This window comes from Engraulis encrasicolus, chromosome 3, assembly GCF_034702125.1.
Source record: "Engraulis encrasicolus isolate BLACKSEA-1 chromosome 3, IST_EnEncr_1.0, whole genome shotgun sequence".
NCBI classification, from domain to species: domain Eukaryota; kingdom Metazoa; phylum Chordata; class Actinopteri; order Clupeiformes; family Engraulidae; genus Engraulis; species Engraulis encrasicolus.
The window spans coordinates 12018050-12040215 of NC_085859.1; the positions used below are offsets into that span (position 1 = coordinate 12018050).

General features: G+C 43.5%; 2 protein-coding genes across 4 annotated transcripts; one reads left to right on the forward strand and one right to left on the reverse strand.

Moving 5' to 3' along the window:
* Positions 1 to 41: 41 nt before the first annotated feature.
* alkbh2 (alkB homolog 2, alpha-ketoglutarate dependent dioxygenase) lies at positions 42 to 5929 on the reverse strand. Of its 2 annotated transcripts, none has more exons than XM_063194750.1 (5): positions 5786 to 5929; positions 4876 to 5023; positions 4186 to 4419; positions 3778 to 3976; positions 42 to 900 (listed from the first exon to the last, which is right to left on the reverse strand). In XM_063194750.1, the coding sequence occupies exons 1-5, from the start codon at positions 5879 to 5881 to the stop codon at positions 498 to 500; spliced, it is 1080 nt and encodes a 359-aa protein (XP_063050820.1). In that variant the 5' UTR covers positions 5882 to 5929; the 3' UTR covers positions 42 to 497. The 2 variants fall into 2 exon arrangements, with proteins under 2 accessions (XP_063050820.1, XP_063050819.1); XM_063194749.1 differs by having other exon boundaries at positions 4876 to 5059.
* LOC134445710 (uracil-DNA glycosylase-like) lies at positions 5627 to 17846 on the forward strand. 2 transcript variants are annotated; one of them, XM_063194752.1, is made up of 7 exons: positions 5627 to 5741; positions 6411 to 6614; positions 6983 to 7078; positions 7514 to 7611; positions 15296 to 15384; positions 16295 to 16473; positions 17640 to 17846. In XM_063194752.1, exons 1-7 carry the CDS (start codon positions 5646 to 5648, stop codon positions 17778 to 17780), a joined length of 903 nt encoding a protein of 300 aa, XP_063050822.1. In that variant the 5' UTR covers positions 5627 to 5645; the 3' UTR covers positions 17781 to 17846. The 2 variants fall into 2 exon arrangements, with proteins under 2 accessions (XP_063050822.1, XP_063050821.1); XM_063194751.1 differs by lacking the exon at positions 5627 to 5741 and having other exon boundaries at positions 6166 to 6614.
* The last annotated feature ends 4320 nt before the right edge of the window (positions 17847 to 22166 follow it).

Genomic DNA, 22166 nt, shown 5'->3' on the forward strand with positions numbered 1-22166 from the left:
TCCCCACCCCTGCCATAGATTCTATTTGTAACACACCCCCCCCTCCCAGTTTCCTGAGTATACATCTCCAGTCAAGAGATGGAAGAAAGTCCCACCTGAGCACCCCCCCTACCCCCCAAGAGGGCCTCCTCCAGCAAGGAGCTGCACTGGTGATAACAGAGCTCCATCAAGGCCTCTAGAGTATGCATCTGAAGGTGAGATTGATGTGTTGTTGTGGGTGGAGTGAGGCACCTTCTTGCGTACGGGCAGGCTGTTGTACGTGTCCATGGGGGTGAGGGGGTGTTGATCAGCAGCAAACCACCATGGGCCATCAGACAGCCTCAGCTGGGGGTGGCAGACACGAATATAAAACCAATGGTATGCACAACTAAGGACAAGCTGGATATCTCTGTCTGTTTTTTGTAAATGTTCGGGGGTCAATGGTTGGTCCGTTGGGCACGGTTGATTTCAACTGTTTCAACACTGCCCGCCAGCCAAGTCAACTAAACCGTGGTCACTCACGGCTTCTTGAGTATGCGTCTGAAGGTGAGGTTGATGCGTGGCGCGAGGCACTTCTTGCGTACGGGCAGGCTGTGGTACCAGTAGGTGTTGGTGGGGGCGTTCATCAGCAGCAGACTGCCATGGGCCAACTCCAGTTTCACAGGCACTGGCGGTGATGATGATGATGACCCTCCAACACCACCACTGCTGCCGCATTTCTTCACTGCTCCCCCGCCCCTACCACTGCTCCCTCCTCCTCCTCTGCCGCCACTGCCGGCCCCCCATGCCCCCCTGCTGCTCCTGTGTCGGAAGACAAAGTCCCGCGCGGCGCCAAGGGACACGGAAGCGATGGGACAGCTGGGATCCAGCTCACGCTCGTCATCGCGATGCTCACCCATGTGGTCAAGACCGTCTTTGTACCTGCAGGTGGAGAGAGTGGGATCACATTATGGAGATGTACTATACTGTATATATTGCCATGAGTATTCACTTACCTGCCTTTATGACTCAAGTCAAGAGCAGGGTCATAACTCTCAGCCTTCAAGAAGCTAGAGAAGACTCATCTCTTCCGAGAGAGCTTCCCTGCATAACTATCTCTGCTCTCCTCACCTGTACGTTGGTCATACTAGTAAAGTTGTTTGTACTAGTGAACATTACTTTGTTTAAATTCTTAGTACGTACATATTCATTAACAGATCAAATTTGGGAATAGGCAGTACAGTTGATAAGAGCAGCACAGATGCAATACCAACTCTGACCACAATGCTACATACTTAACATTTAAATCACCAATCATCAAATCCCAGCCCCAGAAGGAATGCTGGTGTATGGGGCACCTAAGTCACGCCCTTCTACTTCCGATCCGTGGGGCTGGAGCTCTCAAAATTTTGAACAAGAGTTAATGGAGCGAGTCAAGCTAAGTCCTCATCCCGTTTGGCATGTGCTCCGGGTTTCACATATGATGACAGTGAATTTGAAAGGTTTGGATTTGCCTCGTAAGACCACTAATTTTCGACATGCAAGAAACGTTATTTTAGCTTTTGTGCAAAACTGTGTTAGAGACTACACGTGCGCCTCTGACGTGAACCGAGGCACAGCCAACCCTACCGCTGCACCGCAGCTTAAGTGGCTGCACGTCGGACATGCGACGTCTGTTGTGTAGTCCAAATAATTACATATTTTTGCACACACACAATTCAAAAATCGTTTGCCAAGTGAAGTCAACAAGCACACCATTGGTTGTTATTAATTCTGAGGACAGCATATGTGTGATTGACGGGAAAATGCAAGGTGGATCGGAAAATAGCTTTGATCAGTCCATTACAGTCCAGTCAAAAGTTTTTGCGTTCCCAGCCCCACAAGCCGCCCGGAAGGGGTGGAGACTCAGGTGCCCCATTATCAGGTGTTCTCAGTCTCACCATGCTGCCATGTGAAATACAGGGGGTCAGGATTTGGCTGCTTAGCTTCGCCGATTAGCAAGGCACCTCCTCGTCGCAATTCTCACAAATTTCCTTATTTCCGAAGCCACTTTGCTCAAAGAGGGTGGATGCGATTGGTGGGTGCGCAAGCTTAGTGTTGGACACACATAGGCCTACCTAAACAGGTGTGTGGTTGGGCACCTCCATGCATCCAATGCCCGTCTTCCATATATCTTTCTGGTCAATCGTAAGTCAGTCATTAATGTGGCACGTAATTGGCTGAGTTAACTGGCGGCGGAAACGAAAATTCGTTCAATTTTGGCTGAATTCACTAGCCTAGCATTTCCCATTGAAATGACTGCGGGACTTATTCACTCTCACCAGTTCTTATGGTGCATTCCCCAGAGGTAGGAGCTTCCTAGTAGGCAACCAGAAGGCAGCTACCTCCCACTTGAAAGCGTTCCAACCAGCAAGCCAACCAAACTACAAACATGGAGGGACAAAAATACATATCCACTTCTCTAAGATGTCAGCAATGTAAACAATGAGGTGTAAACAACACCATGCGTTTTTTTTTCATGTGGCCGCATTTCATCTTTGAAAGAGTCAATGCCAATAACTACACCTTAGAAAGGTTCATGGGCGGTTAACCTGTCCAAAACAACTCTATTTGTCCATAGAATGGTGATTGCTAAGTAATGTGCAATATGAACTATTCCTAACACTGTGCGCTGCCATTGCTGTGGTGACATCACGATTGTCAATGGGGCGAAGTCGGTTTGCTTCGCTTTTGCCCCAGCTCGCGACTTGAACATTCCGCTTCAACAGGCGTTCCAATGCATTTCAGCAAGTAGGAGGTCAGAAACATCCCATCTCCCAATCCTGGGGAACGCACCATTATACTACCTCCATGGTGGAATACCATGCTGCCTTCCACCACTTGGAAACTTGTTAGTCTGTTTACAGATCCACCACGTCAACATCTCAGGTTGACATCCCCTACGAGAAAATGAACAAACACTTCCCAGACTTAAGGGCTCTGCATACTTCACGTACGCATTTTGGCGCATTTGGCGCGAGAACCATTAAAATGTGGCAGACCATAGTCAAAAGCGCCATTAACAGGCTTTCGCTTGCATTTTCGGAAGTGTGCCCTCTGCTGTTCATGAGAGAAACGGCAGCATATTTCGCAACTCGCAGCGTGAGTTCTACAGATGTATAAAAATAGAAAGCCAAACACGGCTGCTGTAGGGCTACTGAACGTCTAACTTGTGACTTACCACAATGAAACATAGATATTTGTTGTAGCCTACATTGCCAGATCATTCCAAGACCATGTGAGAGCATTGTTCTGGCTGCAGAATGTATAAATAGATCGCCAAACACAACGTGCTTCTGAACAAAGTAAACAATTGTTTCACTGAACAACATTTAAGGGAGAAGATAAAATAACTCTCAATGACATTTTATTATCGTCAAAATGATGCAGGGTCCATTCTGAAGTAGCCTGCAGTAGCTGTAGCCTCTCTTCGCAACTCCTGCTTTGTCTGCCTACCTGCATGGTCGCTAGTGGCGCACGCCAAGTTACAAAAAATGTGGGGTGCACGACCTCGCGCCGCGCCAGCTTGCGGAGGGGTGTGTGACGTCATTTTGAGCGCACGCCATCGTCGGCAGGTAGGTATGAATGAGGTTAGCGCCAGTAATGCTAAGTATGAATCCGCCTTTGCACCTCACTTGTGATATATCCTAAAGGCAACAAAAGCCAGATAAAGTCTTACCTGTTGATGAGCACGAAGTTGAAAGTGTGTCCGGTGGCCGTAGTGACAGCATCGCATATGCGATATATCCTAATGGCAACAATAGCCAGATAAAGTCTTACCTGTTGATGAGCACGAAGTTGAAAGTGTGTCCGGTGGCCGTGGTGACAGCGTCGCGTATGCCCTCGAGCGTGGGGGTCCAGGGTCGGGCCAGCAGGTGCACCCCAGAGAAGGAGTACATCAGCCCCTCGTCCCCGTACGTCGCCTGCTTACGCGGCACACTGTAGCTCTTACCAAACACCTGCACTTTGGTCTGCTCACCTGTGTGCAGAAGTCGTAACACACACACACACACACACACACACACACACACACACACACACACACACACACACACACAAGTTAGCATGCATCATCATATCTCTCTCTCTCTCTCTCTCTCTCTCTCCCTCTCTCTCTCTCTCTCTCTCTCTCTCGTTAGCATGCATCATCACATCATTATAGCAGAGATGTATTAGGCCACGCCTCACCGGTGAAGTACTCCACCTCCCTCTCCAGCTTGTGGAAGAGCTCAGTTGCCTTGGCCTTCTTGAACAACAGGCCGTAGTCGCAGTCCAAACCCTCCGCTTCGATCTTGCGCCACGGTATCGGTGCAGAGAACCCCTCAGGTGACTCCCACTCCACGTCGTCGTCTTCTTCTTCTTCTTCTTCTTCTTCTTCTTCTTCTTCCTGCTGCTTTTCTACAGATCTTTCTCTCTCATCATCTTTATTAAGGCCAAACAGATTACAGACATTAAAACAGTGGTGTCAAACTCATCTCAGTTCACAGGCCACATACAGCCTGGCCTTTTTGACCTCAAGTGTGCCGGACCAGTAACATCATTGGGAAATCTTGCAAATGTCTGCTTCATATTAGAATCGCATTGCTATTCAATCATCTTAAGGTGGATGACAGCGGGTATATCAGGAGAACTCGAACTCTCAGACAACTGCAGTAAATGTTGTAATGTATTCTTAGCTTGTTTCCTCTACAATGCTGGTGCCGGATTGGACCTTCTGGCGAGCCGCATCGGGCCCCCCGGACCCCAAAGCAGAATATTACATTTCCAATTAATCTTTCTTTCATTACACAATGGTTTCTTTTGCTAAAGCAGCTTAATAAATCAAATACAATATTTACAAAATATCCTTTCACGGCCGTCGTGACAACATGTACCTACCCAGCCGGCCCGCGACTTCCTCATCCTCACAGCAAGTCTTCAGCCTCTTCTTTTCCTCCTCAGGTTCTCCTCTGGCCTTCTTACTGAGCCGGGCCTTGACTGGAGATCTTGCAGGCCTCTTGCTGCGCGTCACAAACTTGTCCATGATCTGACCCCCCCCACACACATCTGCAGTTGGAATACACTGAAGTATAAAATGAAAAACTGAGTTGAACATTTGGGCCAGCACCCTCACAGTCGAAGTATTTAAGAGTGTCTGCTCCAATTTGAACAAGACACTGAAGTAAAAATAGAAGCAGTGGCATTTTTAAGGAAATCTGAGGCCCTGGGCAAAATATAGGCTGTTCTCAATTTGGTCTATTTTCACCGATGTAAGAGCAGTTTATCTGTAGCCCTCAATGAAATGCAAAATTAAGGTTAATGGCCCACTGTGTGGCAAGCAGCTGTTTGTTATATCAAGGTGAAAATCCCAATAGCATTCAAAATGGGGGGAAAAGTCTTTAGAAATTGTCATCTTCTTACGCTTCTGCACAGAATTCTGCATTGAAGTCAAATACCGGTACCTCATCTAGCACTATGACAGAATGAAATGCCTTCTCGACAAGTTTGGGGGTGGGGGTCCTCGATCTGTATGCAAATGCTGCCTCACGTAATGTGTCCGGTTACGCAAATTTGGCGGGAACCCCAGTTCAATCGCGACATATCTCAGATCAACAGAGCGCTCTGACTGTATTGGATATCTTTTGCAAAACACTTATCGCTTGGTAATAATGATTGGACAAAAGAGCATTAGAAATTTCTTTCCACCAGCTGACAACAAAAAACGAGTTGCTAAAGAGGACGATGCCGAAGACGCAAAGGAGAATGTGAGTGTCCTAGACCTACTACAGTTTAACTTTAATGACCTTACCTTATACAATGTTGTCTCGTTAACTAATTGTTTGAGTTGAGTGGCATTATTTGCATTTTTCAATTCATGCACGCAAACGTGACCGCAAACCACCATGCTCAATTTTGTAGGCTACTTATTTTATCATGACTTTGCACGCGCACACTTCCCTTGCATCCCGGAAGCACAACACATGGTGTGAATTAGTGACGTAAACAATGATGTGAGTTTGTAAAATAATAATAAAACTAGCTATTGGCAACGAAGACGTTAACCTGCGTTAAATTATTACGAATATAGGAAGTAAGTTTGTTACGACTAGTTTTTTGTCACCCTGTTCATTCCGGGGAAAAAGGGAATCTGAACATCATTTCTCAGTCTATCACGTGATTTCCTACTACTGAAGCAACATGGCTTTTCACAGAACTCAAGACTCTCGGTAAATAAAATGGTTATTTCACTGTCATATTTGACCAGCTACTAAGGGAATCCTGCCCATTGCCTCTCGAGTCTATTCGGATGTGTTGCCACGATTATGAACTCATTGAGATCGACATTCTGCTGCCACAGCGGGTCTCAGAGTGTGTACAAAGTACTAGTCATACAAAGGCGCTGTATAATAACGAAATACACCAAAATCCTGAAGGTAAACAAGAAGATGAAGACGGAGAACACCGAGACTGTGTCGGTGATCCCTTCGCCTCCACTAAGCCCGGAGCAGCTGGACCGCATTGCCCGCAATAAGCAAGTGGCCCAGGAGCGACTGGCAGCCCACAGTGCCCCGGAAGGCATGGGGGAGAGCTGGAGGAGAGCCTTGCAGAAAGAGTTCACCAAGGATTACTTCAAAGGGGTAAGAAGGAACTGCACTGTGCTGTTAAGTGGAATGAATGGCAGAGAACAGCGAAATAAATGCCTTTGCATTTGTGGGAACTGTGCTGATGAATGGATCTGGCTTGAAAAAGAGAGTTAAATCTTGGCTACATATTTGACCCACCAGTGTTAACTGAGATCTTATGAAACTGATAATCATTAGCATAATAATCATCAGATACACCAGAAGTTTATATATTTTGGAGCTCCATGCTCACTCTTTCATGCTGTCTACCACTTTTGTCTGGCACCTGGATTATTGTTTTGAGGATGTGCGCACCCTAACCTCCAAATGCTTTTGAAAACCTAAATTTCACCGCAAATGTTGTGTACTTCTGTCTTCCACAGCTGATGTCCTTTGTAGCAGATGAGAGGAAGAAGCACACAGTCTACCCTCCCCCTGACCAGGTCTTCACATGGACCCAGATGTGTGACATTAAAGATGTGAGAGACACACCTAACTTGTTCTCTCTCTCTCTCTCTCTCTCTCTCTCTCGCTCTCTCTCTCTCTCTCTCCCTCTCTCTCTCTCTGTCTTGCTCTCTCTCTTTCTCTCTCTCTCTCTCTCTCTTGCTTTCTCTTTCTCTCTTTCTCTCTTTCTCTCTCTCTCTCTCTCTCTCTCTCTCTCTCTCTCTCTCTCTCTCTCTCTCATTCACATGGCATGCATATAGCTGATGTCATTGTATGTTAGTGTGTGTCCTAGCCTAGCTAAGTTGATTAGGGGTAACTATTTACCCTCTGAAAAAGGGTCTCCATTCTGCCAAGTGATTTAAATCTTATTGGGCTCAACCAAGGTCTGTTCAGGTCCCACAATTTACAGTATGTAGTTGATGGCACCGTATCCCTGCTATGTACTATTAAGTGTCTCTGTCTGGTTTTAGGTGAAGGTTGTGGTTCTGGGGCAGGATCCGTACCATGGCCCAGGCCAGGCTCACGGGCTGTGCTTCAGCGTGCAGAAACCTGTACGTCCCCCACCCAGGTAGGCATGCCTTTATAGGTGGATGAATAAACATGCTCACTATACATGCATACATGCATGCACACTCCGATGCACCCTGCCCCACCCAGGTAGGCATACATATTATAGATGCATAGACGATTTCATACGTATACATACAGTACATGTGCACACATAAGCATATGCATACCACTAGGGCTGGGCGATATGGAAAAACACAATATCACGATATTGATTACTTTATATCACGATAACGATATATATCACGATATAGCACAATTACTTACGTTTTCAGTTATTCTCTTTATTTGCTCTTTCTTTAAAATAGATCTTTTTACTCTTATGTTTACAGTACATTAACTTATAGTGTGTATTATGACAACATGAAATTCATATTCAATTGTATAAAAGTGATAAAAAATTACTATCACCATATGTACTTTTATATCACGATAACGATATATATCGTCATATTGCCCAGCCCTACATACCACATATACAGCAGTGGCGTCTTTTGGTCATAAAAATTAGGGAGGACAAGGAGGTGGTCAGTCGGATAGATGCGAGTAAATGGGGTTAGTAATGGCAGATGCTTAGTATTAGGTTGTAGGCCTACTAGGTAACTTAACTGATATGGCATTGTGTTGTCTGGAAAGCTGACTTATGACATCTATAAAATAATTGCAACAAACTTTGTATAATATATTATCATACATAACTGCCCAAAGTGTTTGAGGGGAAAGAAAGAGAAGAGTGAAGGAAAATATTATAGAAAGTAGAAAGTTTCATAGGGAGCATATCTAACTTTGACCAAAGGCAGCATGGTATTTCACCCTGTCAGTTGTGTTTTTTTGTTTTTTTAACCATAGGCAAAAATTTACAATTCTGAAGAATTGTATTGAGTGACTTGTATAGCCTAGGCCTAAGGGTTTTAAACTCAACTCCTTCCAACATATTCTTACAGATTTCTAAACATTTTAAACCCCCTCCATTATCTTATTTTAACATCTTATTTATGATCCGTAACGTGGTACGTGGCCTATGGTTGTGGTCGCCTATACCTGCGAGAGCGACAGCTGTGGAAGGAGGAGCTGGCAAGCGTATGGAACAGCGTGCGTCTGGCTATTTCACAAAAAAATACGTCGTACAGATTACTTTGTAAATCCATGCCTAGTGTTCCTAATTCCACCCAAATGAAACTACATAACATGATGTAGGCTACATGTTAGAAGTTTAGCCAGAGACTTTTTATGAAGAGCTTCGTGCTGTCATGTTTCTCGTCTTGAGGAGGGAGAAAAGAACGCCAGTCTAGGGTCAGTGCATTTATGTGCAGGAGTGCAGCCAAAAGCTTCTTATTCCCATTTGTAAATAACCCTCTTTTGGCGGAAAAGCACGAATGAGAAACGCAAAGACAAGCATTGAGGCTATTATTTGTGCACGTAGGACATGCTGAAACAAGACTACCTTTTAAAAACGTTGGTGATGGTCCGACCGTCCATTTGAATCTTGAATGCGTTTGCATCCGCGCGTCGCTTGCATTGTGTAGTAGAGTGATCGAGTGGCGTGAGTGACTGATATAAACACACTGACCTTTCCATTCGGTTTTCAATATAAATCCAGGGAGTGATATTGCGCGATTCACAACATGAAAACAGTCGATCTTTCCTTTGTATTTATTAAGGGTTCATAAAACATTCGCCAATTACTCCAAACTTCCCACTATCTGGCTGCTGCCGCATTCTTCTCACATTTGTATATCGTTGTCATGCCGACCGAGTCTGTGCTTGTCGTCTGTCAACCCAATTCGTCATATTCTGATTGGCTTTTGAAAAATTCAGCTTCGCTGATAGGCAGATTACTTCCCAATTAGTCTAGGCAGAATTTCAGAAAATGTGCTTATTTAAGGTCCTGAAGGCAAATCATGTTAATTTTTGGTATACAACTGATTAAGGGGTATTCAAGGGTGCTGAATCCAAATCTGTTGTATACCGGGCGCAAAAATGTACGGAAATGCCTCAAACGGGCAAAATCCAATATGGCCGCCAACACCAGGTTAAAATCTCGCAATCCCTTTTCTTTTTGACTAAACAAGGTATGAATATGAAAATAAGACTTATTTTTAAGTTTTCATATATGGGGAACCCCATTCTGTCATCAGATTTAAGGTCAGATTTGAAGAAAATGCTTATATAATTGACTGGCAGCTTTTTTAAAACAGGGAGTCTCATATTGTAAACGATTTTTAGCATTATGATCAAACTTTCAAGATCCACAGAAAATAATGTCTGATGTCTTTGTGAACACCAATACTGCCAAAAACTGCACTGAACTGTCTACTTTCACCTGAAAAAAGAAGTTTGTGTCTACCTATTTCCATTCTTTAGTTACTGGCAGTAGAACATGGGATGACACCACCAAAAAAGCACTGTATTTGACCCAAAAATGCTACACTTCTGTGTCCATATTTTTGCTTGCAGGATAAAGTGTCTTTTTAGTGTTCATGTTTGGTTTACAGCATTTCCATGAGTTTTGAAAGATGCTTAACTTAAATCTGCTGTATACCAGGCTCAAAAAATCCCATAGTACCTCAAAATGAAGGAATCCAATATGGCCGCCATCACCAGAGATATACAGTACATGTCTGTGATTAAACAAGGTCATCTCTTAAATATATTATGCCAGCTATATTCATACATGGGGAATTCATTGCTGTGCTCGGGTTTAAGATTTGGATGAAAACACATGATTTAGACCTGCATACATGTTTAAGACTGTTAATAAATTGATCATTTATATTGGAATATTTCCTCTATTTCAATTTAATCCGGCATTAATTAAATGTATTGGTCTTAGATAACATATCTTGTTTTCGAATAGGCCCCCGGTAGAGTCCATTACAATACGAACACTGTCACTGAAAAGACAGCACTTACTACCCACATACACTACATTCACTCCCTCATCCCCACCCTGTCGCCACTCTTAATGTAAATAACAATCAAGCATAACATTGCAATGTTCGGACGGACCACACATTGAGAGAGTACATACACACACAAGTGTGGCAGAGAAGACATTCTTATTGGAACACCAACGTACACATACGTACGTATACAGGCGCTTTAATATACACTCAGGCAGATTTCAATTCAATAATTGAGGCATTATACCATGATGAAATGTTTCCATCTCAAACCATGTCCCATGCTCCCATCTTTTCAACCATAAAAGTAGGTGCACACACGAGTCTGCCTAAATAATTCTTTTTATACAACTTTACAATGGAAATCACTGTTTGCCAATTTTATTGATGTGCTCATTCAATCTATGAATAAAGGAGGATTGAGTGGTGAGCTGATGTGTAGAATAGAATAGAATAGAATAGAATAGAATAGAATAGAATAGATTGGAATAGAATAGAATAGAATGGTGTTTGTCACTATGCACATATTCAATGAGATTGAAAGCAACACACTTCAGAGCACACATTTAATTCACAAAACAGTTTTGGTGAGCAGAATATACAATTAGTAGTGCCAAAAAAAACATGAACAAAGCAGGGAGTGCATACGGGGTGTGTGTGTGTGTGTGTGTGTGTGTGTGTGTGTGTGTGTGTGTGTGTGTGTGTGTGTGTGTGTGTGTGTGTGTGTGTGTGTGTGTGTGTGTGTGTGTGTGTGTGTGAATATATACACAGAGGACATACTCATGTATTGGTACTCATGTCATACTCATTGGTATCCAAGTGTTATTGCATCGATTGTCTTGCTCAATGTAGATCAAGTCAAGTCAAGTTGGTTTTATTGTCAATTTCTTTACATGCACTGGTCATGCAAAGAATTTGAAATTGCGTTTCTTGCTTTCCCATGCAGACATAGACTAATCTAGGTAAGGACATAGACAGTATAGACATAGACAGTACTCATACATGGACATAAGACAGTATGGACATAGACAGTGCTCATACAGACATTTAAAGTGCAAGACTGGACAACAGAAGACTTGTAGAGAACATACATTAAGAGGAGGTATTTTGTTGTGCTTTTTCTAAAAGTCCTTTGTAGCGTTCTGACATAGTAATAGTAGCATTTGAAGAAAAATAAATATTAAAAAAGGTCTATCAAGTACACCAGCAGCAGTGTGTGTGTGTGTGTGTGTGTGTGTGTGTGTGTGTGTGTGTGTGTGTGTGTGTGTGTGTGTGTGTGTGTGTGTGTGTGTGTGTGTGTGTGTGTGTGTGTGTGTGTGTGTGTGTGTGTGTTTAGTGCAGGTAGAAAGTGTGGTGTGCGTCTGTGTGTGTGTCTGTGTGTATGTATGATGTATGTGTGTGTGTGTGTGTGTGTGTGTATTACAGTAGATATTACAGTAGCGGTGGCCCACTCTGCAAACACAACTGTTTTACATTGTGCTGTATCAATTAGTCTATTGCAGAACACCAGATGGATGGAAAGAGATCATTGGATTGAGGGATACCAATGAATGGTCATTCTGTGCATGTGTGTGTGAAATGTGGTTATGGCCCTTTGTTGAGTTGTTTGGTCCTTGCTTTGACACACCTGTACCAAGAGGACAGCAAGGCAAAGAGCTGAGGACCCGGTTGGAGGCTGTCCTAAATAATGTTTTAGCTCTGTTGATGCAGCAGGAGGATTAGAGAGGGGCTAACTTTTTTCCTCTTAGGTGTGCCTCCTGAAGGTCGCAATTATCTCTTTGGCTTTCTTTGCATTCAAAGATACAGAAATTATTCTCTGTATACCAGACTACCACCTTTTGCTGGCCACAGCAACTTCCATCTGGAGCTACGCCATAGGCATAGAGGTCCAAAAGAGTGGAGTTATTTAAAGAAATCCTTGCACTTATGACACATTTTGTGTCACATTTGTCTGAGCTGCGCTTTAACTATTCACAGATTCGAAAAGTGACTCATTGGAGCAGTCATTGTTGCTGAAAGAACTACTTTTTTCACGTATTTAACTTCTCACCACCATACATTTTGACTGTGTCACATCTCTGAATAATCAGTGATCCTGATTGGTTCTACGGTATTGTGGTTTGCCATCAGGGCGAATCCGAAGGATTATAGGTTATCTACTGTACGTGATGGAGTTGTAATCCCATGTGAAGGATCCAAGTGATAGGTGAAGCTTAGATGATGGAGCACACTGGATGAGAGAAGCACAGTTGTGTGAGGCACACCATGGGGGTGAAGTGCAAGTAAGGGGAAGGCATTGATATTGACCATCACTAGGGTTGTGGGTGTGCTCTGACTGTCCCACTTATGATCCAAGGCCTTTGGAGTAGAAGTCAGAGCCCTAGGTTAACTTATTCTCAATTACCTCTCCTCCTCTCCAGTGATTTTGAAGGAGTTGTTCGCTTAAATGTGACAGCTATGTATGCCCAAGACAAATTTATCTTATTTGCAGCAACTGAATGACTCCATGTACTCCATGCCTCTTCTTGCAGATCCAGAGGGGGATGAGGCACTCCTTGGGGCGAGCACAAGTTGTGATGTCTTTTCATGCTTTGTGAATGGCAGATACAGGAGTAGTGGGACTAATGCCCCATTCAATTTCATCCATCCCGTTTCAGTGACTGACAGGAGGACAGGGTGGAGTAGTATGTGATCCTGCCTCAGTACATTGGCTTGATAATGTGGGGGCACAATATGCCATTGTGTGGCTTCTGATGTAGATAGCAAAGACTCTATGACTAGGACTAATCACTGCAAAACAACTCCATTGCTTTCGCTACATCTGCAGCAAAAGTACAATGTAGTGCCTGGTGTTAGGTAGTGTCTAAACATGTAGTGGCCAAATCACAGAGTAGGAGGAGCTTGATAATGATTGGAGATAGCCTAACTATCAAGAAGTAAATATTTCACAATGACATCAACCTGTCTTTTGTTCCACCTTTCACCTTTCTACCGTTCAAGGATTTAATCTAAACAAGGCAATAAAATCAGCAGACAATAACTTCCCAAAACTAGATATTCATATTAGATGAAGGTACATTCAGGCATACAGACTTATCTGTGTATAGTTTTGTCATAATGGAAGAGGTGGGCTGAGGTGAACACATTTCATTGTGCATAAGCAATTGAAATAAGACAAAACATTTCAATAGAAATTAGCCTGTCAGTTAATTGGCATGAAAAACAATGGTTGTAAACATGAATTCACACTGAACTGCCTGACTACACTGACTACCTTTGATTATAATTTTAAATTTGATTACATACATTATTTCCCCATGTATGAGAAGAAAACATATAGCTACATAATGTTTTTAAGAGTTCACCTTGTTTAATCAAAGATATGTATATCTCTGGTGACGGCGGCCATATTGGATTCCTTCATTTTGAGGCATTATAGGAATTTTTTGAGCCTGGTATACGACAGATTTGAATTGAGCATATTTCAAAACCCATGGAAATGCTGTATACCAAACATGAACACTATAAAAAGGCACTTTGTCCTGAAAGAAAAAATATGGACACAGAAGTGTACTATTTTTGGGTCAGAAATCAGTGCTTTTTTAGAGGCGTCATCCCATGTTCTACTGCCAGTAACTAAAGAATGGAAATAGGTAGACACAAACTTCTTTTTTCAGGTGAAAGTAGACAGTTCAGTGCAGTTTGTGGTAGTATTGGTGTTCACAAAGACATCAGACATTATTTTCTGTGGATCTTGAAAGTTTGATCATAATGCTAAAAATCGTTGACAATATGAGGCTCCCTGTATTAAAAAAGCTGCCAGCCAATTATATAAGCATTTTCTTCAAATCTGACCTTAAATCTGATGACAGAATGGGGTTCCCCATATATGAAAACATAAAAATAAATCTTGTTTTCACATTCATACCTTGTTTAGTCAAAAAGAAAAGGGATTGCGAGATTTTAACCTGGTGTCGGCGGCCATATTGGATTTTGCCCGTTTGAGGCATTTCCGTACATTTTTGCGCCCGGTATACAACAGATTTGGATTCAGCACCCTTGAATACCCCTAAATCAGTTGTATACCAAAAATTAACACAATTTGCCTTCAGGGTTCATCTTTTGGGAAAATTGACCCTGACTACATGGCTCTAGACCCGCCTCAAGGGAGGAAAGTCCTCCCTAAGCTCCATTCACTTCAATGTTAAAATGTAAAGCCCGCGCTACGGCCGAAATTTCATCATTTATAATGGAAGTCAATGAGGATGGAAGGGAGGACGGTCCTCCGAGGTCTATTATGTGAATTAGAAGCGCTAAAGTATATGTTTTTATCGCTAAATAGCTATAAAATACTAACAATTATATAACAAAGATATAATAAATATGTTTTGTTTTCTGTAATTTATACCGGAAGATATGGCTTTATTATTTTGAGGGAGGATCGTCCTCCCTTTCCTCAATGGCAAATACGCCATTGATGTACAGTATACTTGCACACATGCACACATACAAACATGTGTAATGAGGTCATCCTGCACACTCCAGACCCAGTCCCAAAGCTGTGACTTAGTGGTGTGCTGTGCTCTGCTAGCTGGTAACTGTTAAACCTTCATACACATACTGCACATGTGTGCATCACTAGCATTTTTTGCATGCAGTACATGCACACATACAATTGAATGTTTACCTCAGAGGTGGTATGCCAAAGGGCATTAGTGATCATGCCCGTAGCCCACTACATTATTTTTTATCTGATGTTCTGGCATCTTTGCTACTGTACAGCTTGGAGAACATGTACAAGGAGCTGTGCACTGATATCGAGGGCTTCCAGCACCCTGGACACGGTGACCTGACTGGATGGGCCAAACAAGGTACGTTTTAATCTTAGCCCCCCAGAAGGTTGAATATAGGCGGCAGGGTCTCAAGCCGAATTACTTTATGACAAAGATAGCGAGGCCTAGTCATTCTGCCATCTCGGGCAGCCGTGGCCTAATGGTTAGGAAAGTGGTCTTAAGATCAGAGGGTTGCAGGTTTGAATCCCACCCTTGAAAAAGAATGGTCGTCGCACACTCAGAACTTCATGCAGTTACATTTAATAAGACCCTTTCAAGATCTTTTTCAAGTTGAGTCTAATTGTCTGCCATACGCACCTCAAATGGTGTGCGTTTACTGAAACCCAAAGATTGAATCCCACCCTTACCATCTTCCTACACCTCCATCTATGGCTGAGTGCCCTTGAGCAAGGGACTTAACCCCACACTGCTCCAGGGACTGTAACCAATACCCTAAATACAAGCAACAGCTAAGTGTAATGTGTTGTAGAGCAGAGCGGAACCTACCAGACCTTTTCAATAATGTAAACATGGTTTATAGAATGTAATTTTGTAATATTGCAAGTTTGCGACTCTGGGTCACTGGGTTTTTTTATGGTACAGTATGTAAGTGTTACCTGCTTGCACAGTATGTGCAACATTGTTACTAACACATCATTTTGTTACACATAATTATGAACATTAGGCAATAGACATAGTGGTTTGGAGGATTGATGTGGTTGTGACAAAATCATCCATCCATGTCACTAAGTGACATTGTTAATCACATGCGTGTGACATCAACTCCCTTCTGCTCTCCCTCCGCCCTCTCTCTCTCAGTCTCCCTTATTTAAATTTGTATTTATTTAACCTGTATCCTTTTTTCATTTCTCTCTCTCTCTCTCTCTCTCTCTCTCTCTCTCTCTCTCTCTCTCTCTCTCTCTCTCTCTCTCTCTCTCTCCCCCTGCAGGAGTGCTGCTGCTCAATGCTGTATTAACTGTGCGAGCCCACCAGGCCAACTCCCATAAGGACCGTGGCTGGGAGACGTTCACCGACGCGGTGATCCAGTGGCTCAGCACCAACCTGGACGGCCTGGTCTTCATGCTGTGGGGCGCCTATGCACAGAAGAAGGGGGCCGCCATCAACAAGGTCCCACTTGGTTTCTTCTTATTATTTACAAGATATTTTATTGGCTTTATTTACCTTTTATAGAGACGGTGAACAGCGGTAGGAAGTACTAAGGGTGTCGGCATGCTTGCTGCAGGATACGCGAGCGCGTGCACGATTCGTTCATGAACGCGTTAACATGCGTATTTAATGTCAAATTCGCACACGTTGGACACGGCAGCAATATGCGTGCGTCAGGTGCGATATCTTCAAACTCGCTGGGGGCGATCGTAAGAAAGACTGCACAGTTCCACGCGTGCGCTTCTGGTGAAGACGACAATGCCAGCAACTTTTAAGAGCGTCTCATTGAGTTTGTCTGAAATTACAAACATTTGCGATCATGCTTCCTTATTGCACTTTGAAAAAGGAGCGTGCAAATATAGGAGCAGTAGCAGTATTGTTTCCTTGCCCAGGGAGCCCCTCTTTTTGTTTTTTGTTTTCCTTGCCGTCTGTGTTCCCAATTTCCGCATCGCAATGCTGCGTGCTCTCTGCCCCCTGGATGATACCGCCAGTATTTTGCGTCTTGGTCAACTGCTTTTAAAGCAAGCATGTGCAGTCGGTTGCTCGCGGTGACGTGCGTGATTTGCGGCTCGCAGCAAGCGTGCCCAGACCTTAAGTGGGAGACAGAGAGATGGGGTGGGACTGGGAAATGGCCTGATTCGAACCTGGGTCCTCATGGGCATCTACTTGTACTTTATGATCAAGGACATGGTATGGCAGTGGCTCCCACACTTTTTCAGTGGGGACCGCCTTTTGGAGTTAAGAATATTTTCTCCTGACTGTGCGAAACTAGCTACGCACAACTCCACCTCTGATTGTTGGAATCGGCTGTTGGTGAAAAAATTAGCTCACGTGGTTGACTGCCAGTGTCTTGCCCCTCCTCACAACACTGTGTTTCTAAACAAAGAAAAATCCATCTATTGGAAAGCACTCAGGGTGTGGCGAATGGTACCTCCAATCGAACATAAGTGCGATTACCAATTTCCCAATGACTTATTAATCAACATAGAATTTGTCATATTTTCTAATTTAAAAGTACATCAAGTGAAGTATGCTTTAGAAATTGCATTGTATTTGTTGTAATTGCGCTCTTTTGTGTCTGTTTTTTTTTGTGTATTGCTTATTATTGTGGTGTGATCTCTTGGCAGAAGCGACACCACGTGCTGCAGACAGTGCACCCCTCCCCCCTGTCTGTCCACCGAGGCTACTTCGGCTCCAAACACTTCTCCAAGACCAACGAGCTACTCCGGAAGAGCGGCAAGACACCCATCGACTGGAGCGCACTTTAATGCAGTGGTTCTCAACCTCTCTTGAACAAACGGCCCCTGCCTCCCACCGCCCCCTGGACAGCATCATAAAGGGGGATTCATACTAGTCGTGAGTGGCGCTAGTCTCCTTCATACTTCACTCACGACGATGGCGCGCGCCGTCACGTGACCTAAAATTTCGACACGCCCCCCGTCGTAAGCTCAAAATTCGGCGCGTGTCGCCACTGTAGCAACCCAATGTAAGTAAGCTGCCGGATGTGAGTGCCCGGATATCCGCCCGAGTATTTGCATGCATTTGCATTCATTTCCACCATCAGGAATGCTTTGCGGTACCACAGCTACCCTATGTGAGTCGCGCTGTGTCGCCTGACTGTCCCTTCTATAGGCTAATATGATTGTAGCCTACCGTAACAACTCGGCCTCGGCCCCCGCCGCAAACATCCACCACACCACCACGGGTCCTCTGGTGTTGTGACCGTTTTAGGGTCTTTTTTTCATATCCAATACTTGCACATTAAGAGTGACAATTCCATCATGGATGTTAAACGATATGTGCAAATGCAGTCATTTTGAATTTAGGGTGGCCAAACCATGCAATGTCATGAAGAACGTGCATCACATTATTTAAACAGCTCTTGTAAACAGTTATCCTGAGTGCCCGTGTCTTTTTGAAGATCGGAGGCTTGATGAGCAAAGAGATGGGAGAGAAATTAGTTGTGCGCGCGCACACACCTCTGCACAATATCCACCGGACACGAAGTTACTGGCTCCAATATTTCAGCGTCCCGTTTGATTCTGTACTGACACTTTTACATTTACGTAGCACAATCAAATGAATAGGCCTAGGCTATGTCTAAATTATAGGCTCTAGTCTCCAATGTGCCTAGTTTCACGTGTTGTTGGCATCACCAAATAATCTGCACAATATGCGGCATAACTTTTCGAGTGCTAGGCCTACATTTAGACCGGGTAAAGTATCGAGCATGGTCTGTCCCTTCAATAATATTAAGAGTGTCCCGTAACAACTCGGTCTCGGCCCCCGCCGCAAGTATCCTCCACCACGAAGGTCCTCTGATGTTGTGACCGTTTTAGGATATTTTCATATAAAACAGAAATAAGAGCGTGCGCGCGCCTCTGACTTTATCTAGACACGGAGGTAGAATGGCTCCAATATTTATATTCAGCGCCCAGTTTCATTCTGCACTGACACTTTTAAATGTAGGCCTACATGGCACAATCAAATGAGTAGGCTATGTCTAAATGTACTAGGCAGGCTCTAGTCACCAATCTGGCTTTGTTGTTTCGGCATCACCAATAATAATGGCACAATATGCGGCATGGTTTCGCGTGTTGTTTTTGCACCACCAAATAATAACTACACAATGTAATAATAACATAATAATAATAACAACATAATGTAAGGAGTAAAACTCAGCAACTTCCCGAGTGCTAGCTATATTTAGACGGGGTAAACTCGTGACTTTAATGCCTTCCGAAACGGGCTATTCCAGTGTCTGTGGCAGTGCATCTATTTTAGACTATAGTCTTGTGCAGCACTTTTTATTTAACATCGCGAATGTGCAGGATGATTTGCGTAGACACGCACGTGCTTCAGAGCAGCTAGAACTGTGCAAGGTGACTCAGCTCAGCTCAGTCCTCCTGGATAATAAAAACAAAATAATGCCGACGAGAAAGTAACGCCGTTATCTTTTGATGGATTCCCTTTGGGTGCCCGGTTGAGACAGTTTAATTTTCACACCCAAATCAATTCGGTTTTAAGTTATAAGTTAATTTTATTAATTTGTTTTATTATTATTTTGATGTTATTGGTCACCGGGTCTATTCTTTTGATTGGGAGATCAAGGAACTTTCTGGTGTCGCCGAAACGGCGATGTGCGGTGGGCTCTTTACGCACGGCACCTAGGTCCCCTCCATCTTCAGTCAGACTCAAATCGGACCGAAATCAAGTAGCTGAGGTTAAACTGTCGTAAATACACGACCGAAAGCGAGTAGCTGAGGTAAAATATACGTAAATACTCGGGCGGATATCCGGGCACTCACATCCGGCAGCCTACTTACATTGGGTTGCTACAGCCACGTCGTGCACACGAGGATTTTTCTAACTTGTCGTGCGCCACCAGCGACCATGCAGGTAGACCGACAAAGCAGGAGTTGCGAAGAGAGGCTACAACTACTGTAGGCTACTACAGAATGGATCCTGCATCATTTTGAGGATAAAAAAATGTCATAGAGAGTTATTTTATATCTTCTCTCTTAAATGTTGTTCAGTGAAACAATTGTTTACTTTGTTCAGAAGCACTTTGTGTTCGGCGATCTATTTATAAATTCTGCCGCCAGAACAATGCTCTCACATGGTCTTGGAATGATCTGGCAATGTAGGCTACAACAAAAAAAATATATGTTTCAATGTGGTAAGTCACAAGTCAGACGTTCAGTAGCCCTACAGCAGCCGTGTTTGGCTTTCTATTTTATACATCAGTAGTACTCACGCTGCGAGTTGTTAAAAATACTGCCGTTTTCTCTCATGAACAGCAGAGGGCACTTCCGACAATGCGAGCAAGGCGCTTTTGAAGTATGAATAGTCTGTCGCAAGTGATGACGTCATTAATGGTTCTCGCGCCACTCGCGACAAAGTGCGCACGTGAAGTATGCAGAGCCCTTTAGCCTGCCAACGGCCCTCTTACTACTAAACAATTTAACTGGACTACTGCCCCCAATGACAACTAAGCACCGCCCCCTCTCAACTGTATCCCCCCCACCCCCATAGCACCCCTGTTGAGAATGCACTGTAGAGGGAGGGTGAAGCTTAACCTAACCACCCCCCCTGAAAGATGAAACCCAGTATGCCTTTTACACTTTTTATGAAGCACAGTGCCTTTTTTTTAAAGGAAGAAACAAAGTAGGCCTACTTGTTACCTGTGTGGAGTTTTGTGTAAGGTCTCCTTCCTTCAGAGGAGCTGGCTTAGTTGAAGATGCTGTTGTCACTCCATTCATTCATTATTACATCAATTAATAGCTATGGGCTTGAAAAATGTCCTGGACACAACACAAGTGAAGTCACTTAGTTATGTGAAACAACTGGTAAATCAGTGTCACTGTTTTGCCCGCATATGGTAGAATCGGGCAGGGTTTGTGACCTGGTTAAGTGACTACAGACTTGGTATAGCGCTTCAGATTTACCAAAGTGTTTTGTTAGTGGAGATGGAAAGTGCACTGCTTTGAAGCTGTCGATAGCCATTTTGTGCATTCGTCACACATTTCTTCCAGTCGCGCATTTGTTGCTAGTGGGCAGAGGTTAGTTGTTATTATGTATGTTTTGTAAAACACTTTTGAGACACTGCGCACTGCAACACTACCTTGGCCTGTTTCATGTGTGTTCTTTTTATGTTTTAGAAGAGATGTAAGTTGAAAATCTTTTTATTTTTTCATTGCCTGTTTTAGTTGTAAATATTTGTATGTTCCAAGCTGTTTCTGTATGTTTCTGCCAATAAATTCCATTAGGACAAAACCCTGACAGATTGAGTCTCTTGTTGTTTTATGGTGTTCATGATGTTTTGTAGCTGCCAGGCTAATGCCACTGTAATGCACCCTTCGCCCTGTTCTGCTGGAACACTAGCTGACTATCCTGTTGTCTGCACATAACACACCCTTTACTATCAGACCCTACGCAGGACATTTACATGTAGCAGACACTTTTCTCCAAAGCGACTTACAAGGAATACATGCATATCAAATAATAGGCAATAGAAAAAGTTATTGTATGGGGCCGAATGGGCCTTTTGAAGTGGCAGAAGTTTAAGTGGAAAGGCAACATTTTGGTCCTCAATACTACTGTATATCCCAGGTTTCAAATTGAGAGGTTTCCAACATATATGCCTACTAGGCAAAGTGACAGAATATGGCAGTAGAAGAAAAATGCTGCACTCAGAAAAAAATAAGCCAAATGTATTCTGCATCAATTGTGACAATGATGCTGAAGTAGTTTATTATTAACGCAATGTAGATGTATTGAAATGTGTTTTCAAAAAAAAAAATGCCGCTATATTTCTTCAAGAACTGCGTCTCATTGTGCGCGTAGGCTTAGATAGGAAGTTTTATGGAGACGCCACTTTATGTTGCTATTATTTAATGTAGATAGATGTGGAGTAATGAGCACTGCGCAGGGAGAAGTGAGTTTTTGTCCAAATATGCAATGGGAAGATCACTATATTTTACAAGTTGGCACAACTCTTCTGCTGCTACACATGCAAAAGAAGACCGCTGTCTAATCACCGTGACAACCATATGATGTCTGCTGGCAATAGTCCATTCTACAACAACAACATAGAATCCACTGTGAGGTAGTGCGCAAGAGGCGTCGTAACAATGCGCGTAAAAGAAGTGAAC

Excerpts from the sequence above, each read along its gene's own strand:
- alkbh2 (XM_063194749.1), bottom strand. The coding sequence starts at position 5,881 with ATGGTGGTTTGCGGTCACGTTTGCGTGCATGAATTGAAAAATGCAAAT. Across the intron at positions 5,060-5,785 it reads ACGAGACAACATTGTATAAG|TGTATTCCAACTGCAGATGT; the intron begins GTAAGGTCATTA and ends TTTATACTTCAG. Across the intron at positions 901-3,777 it reads AACTTCGTGCTCATCAACAG|GTACAAAGACGGTCTTGACC; the intron begins GTAAGACTTTAT and ends CTCCACCTGCAG.
- LOC134445710 (XM_063194751.1), top strand. The coding sequence starts at position 6,300 with ATGAACTCATTGAGATCGACATTCTGCTGCCACAGCGGGTCTCAGAGT. Across the intron at positions 7,612-15,295 it reads CCTGTACGTCCCCCACCCAG|CTTGGAGAACATGTACAAGG; the intron begins GTAGGCATGCCT and ends GCTACTGTACAG. Across the intron at positions 15,385-16,294 it reads GACTGGATGGGCCAAACAAG|GAGTGCTGCTGCTCAATGCT; the intron begins GTACGTTTTAAT and ends CTCCCCCTGCAG.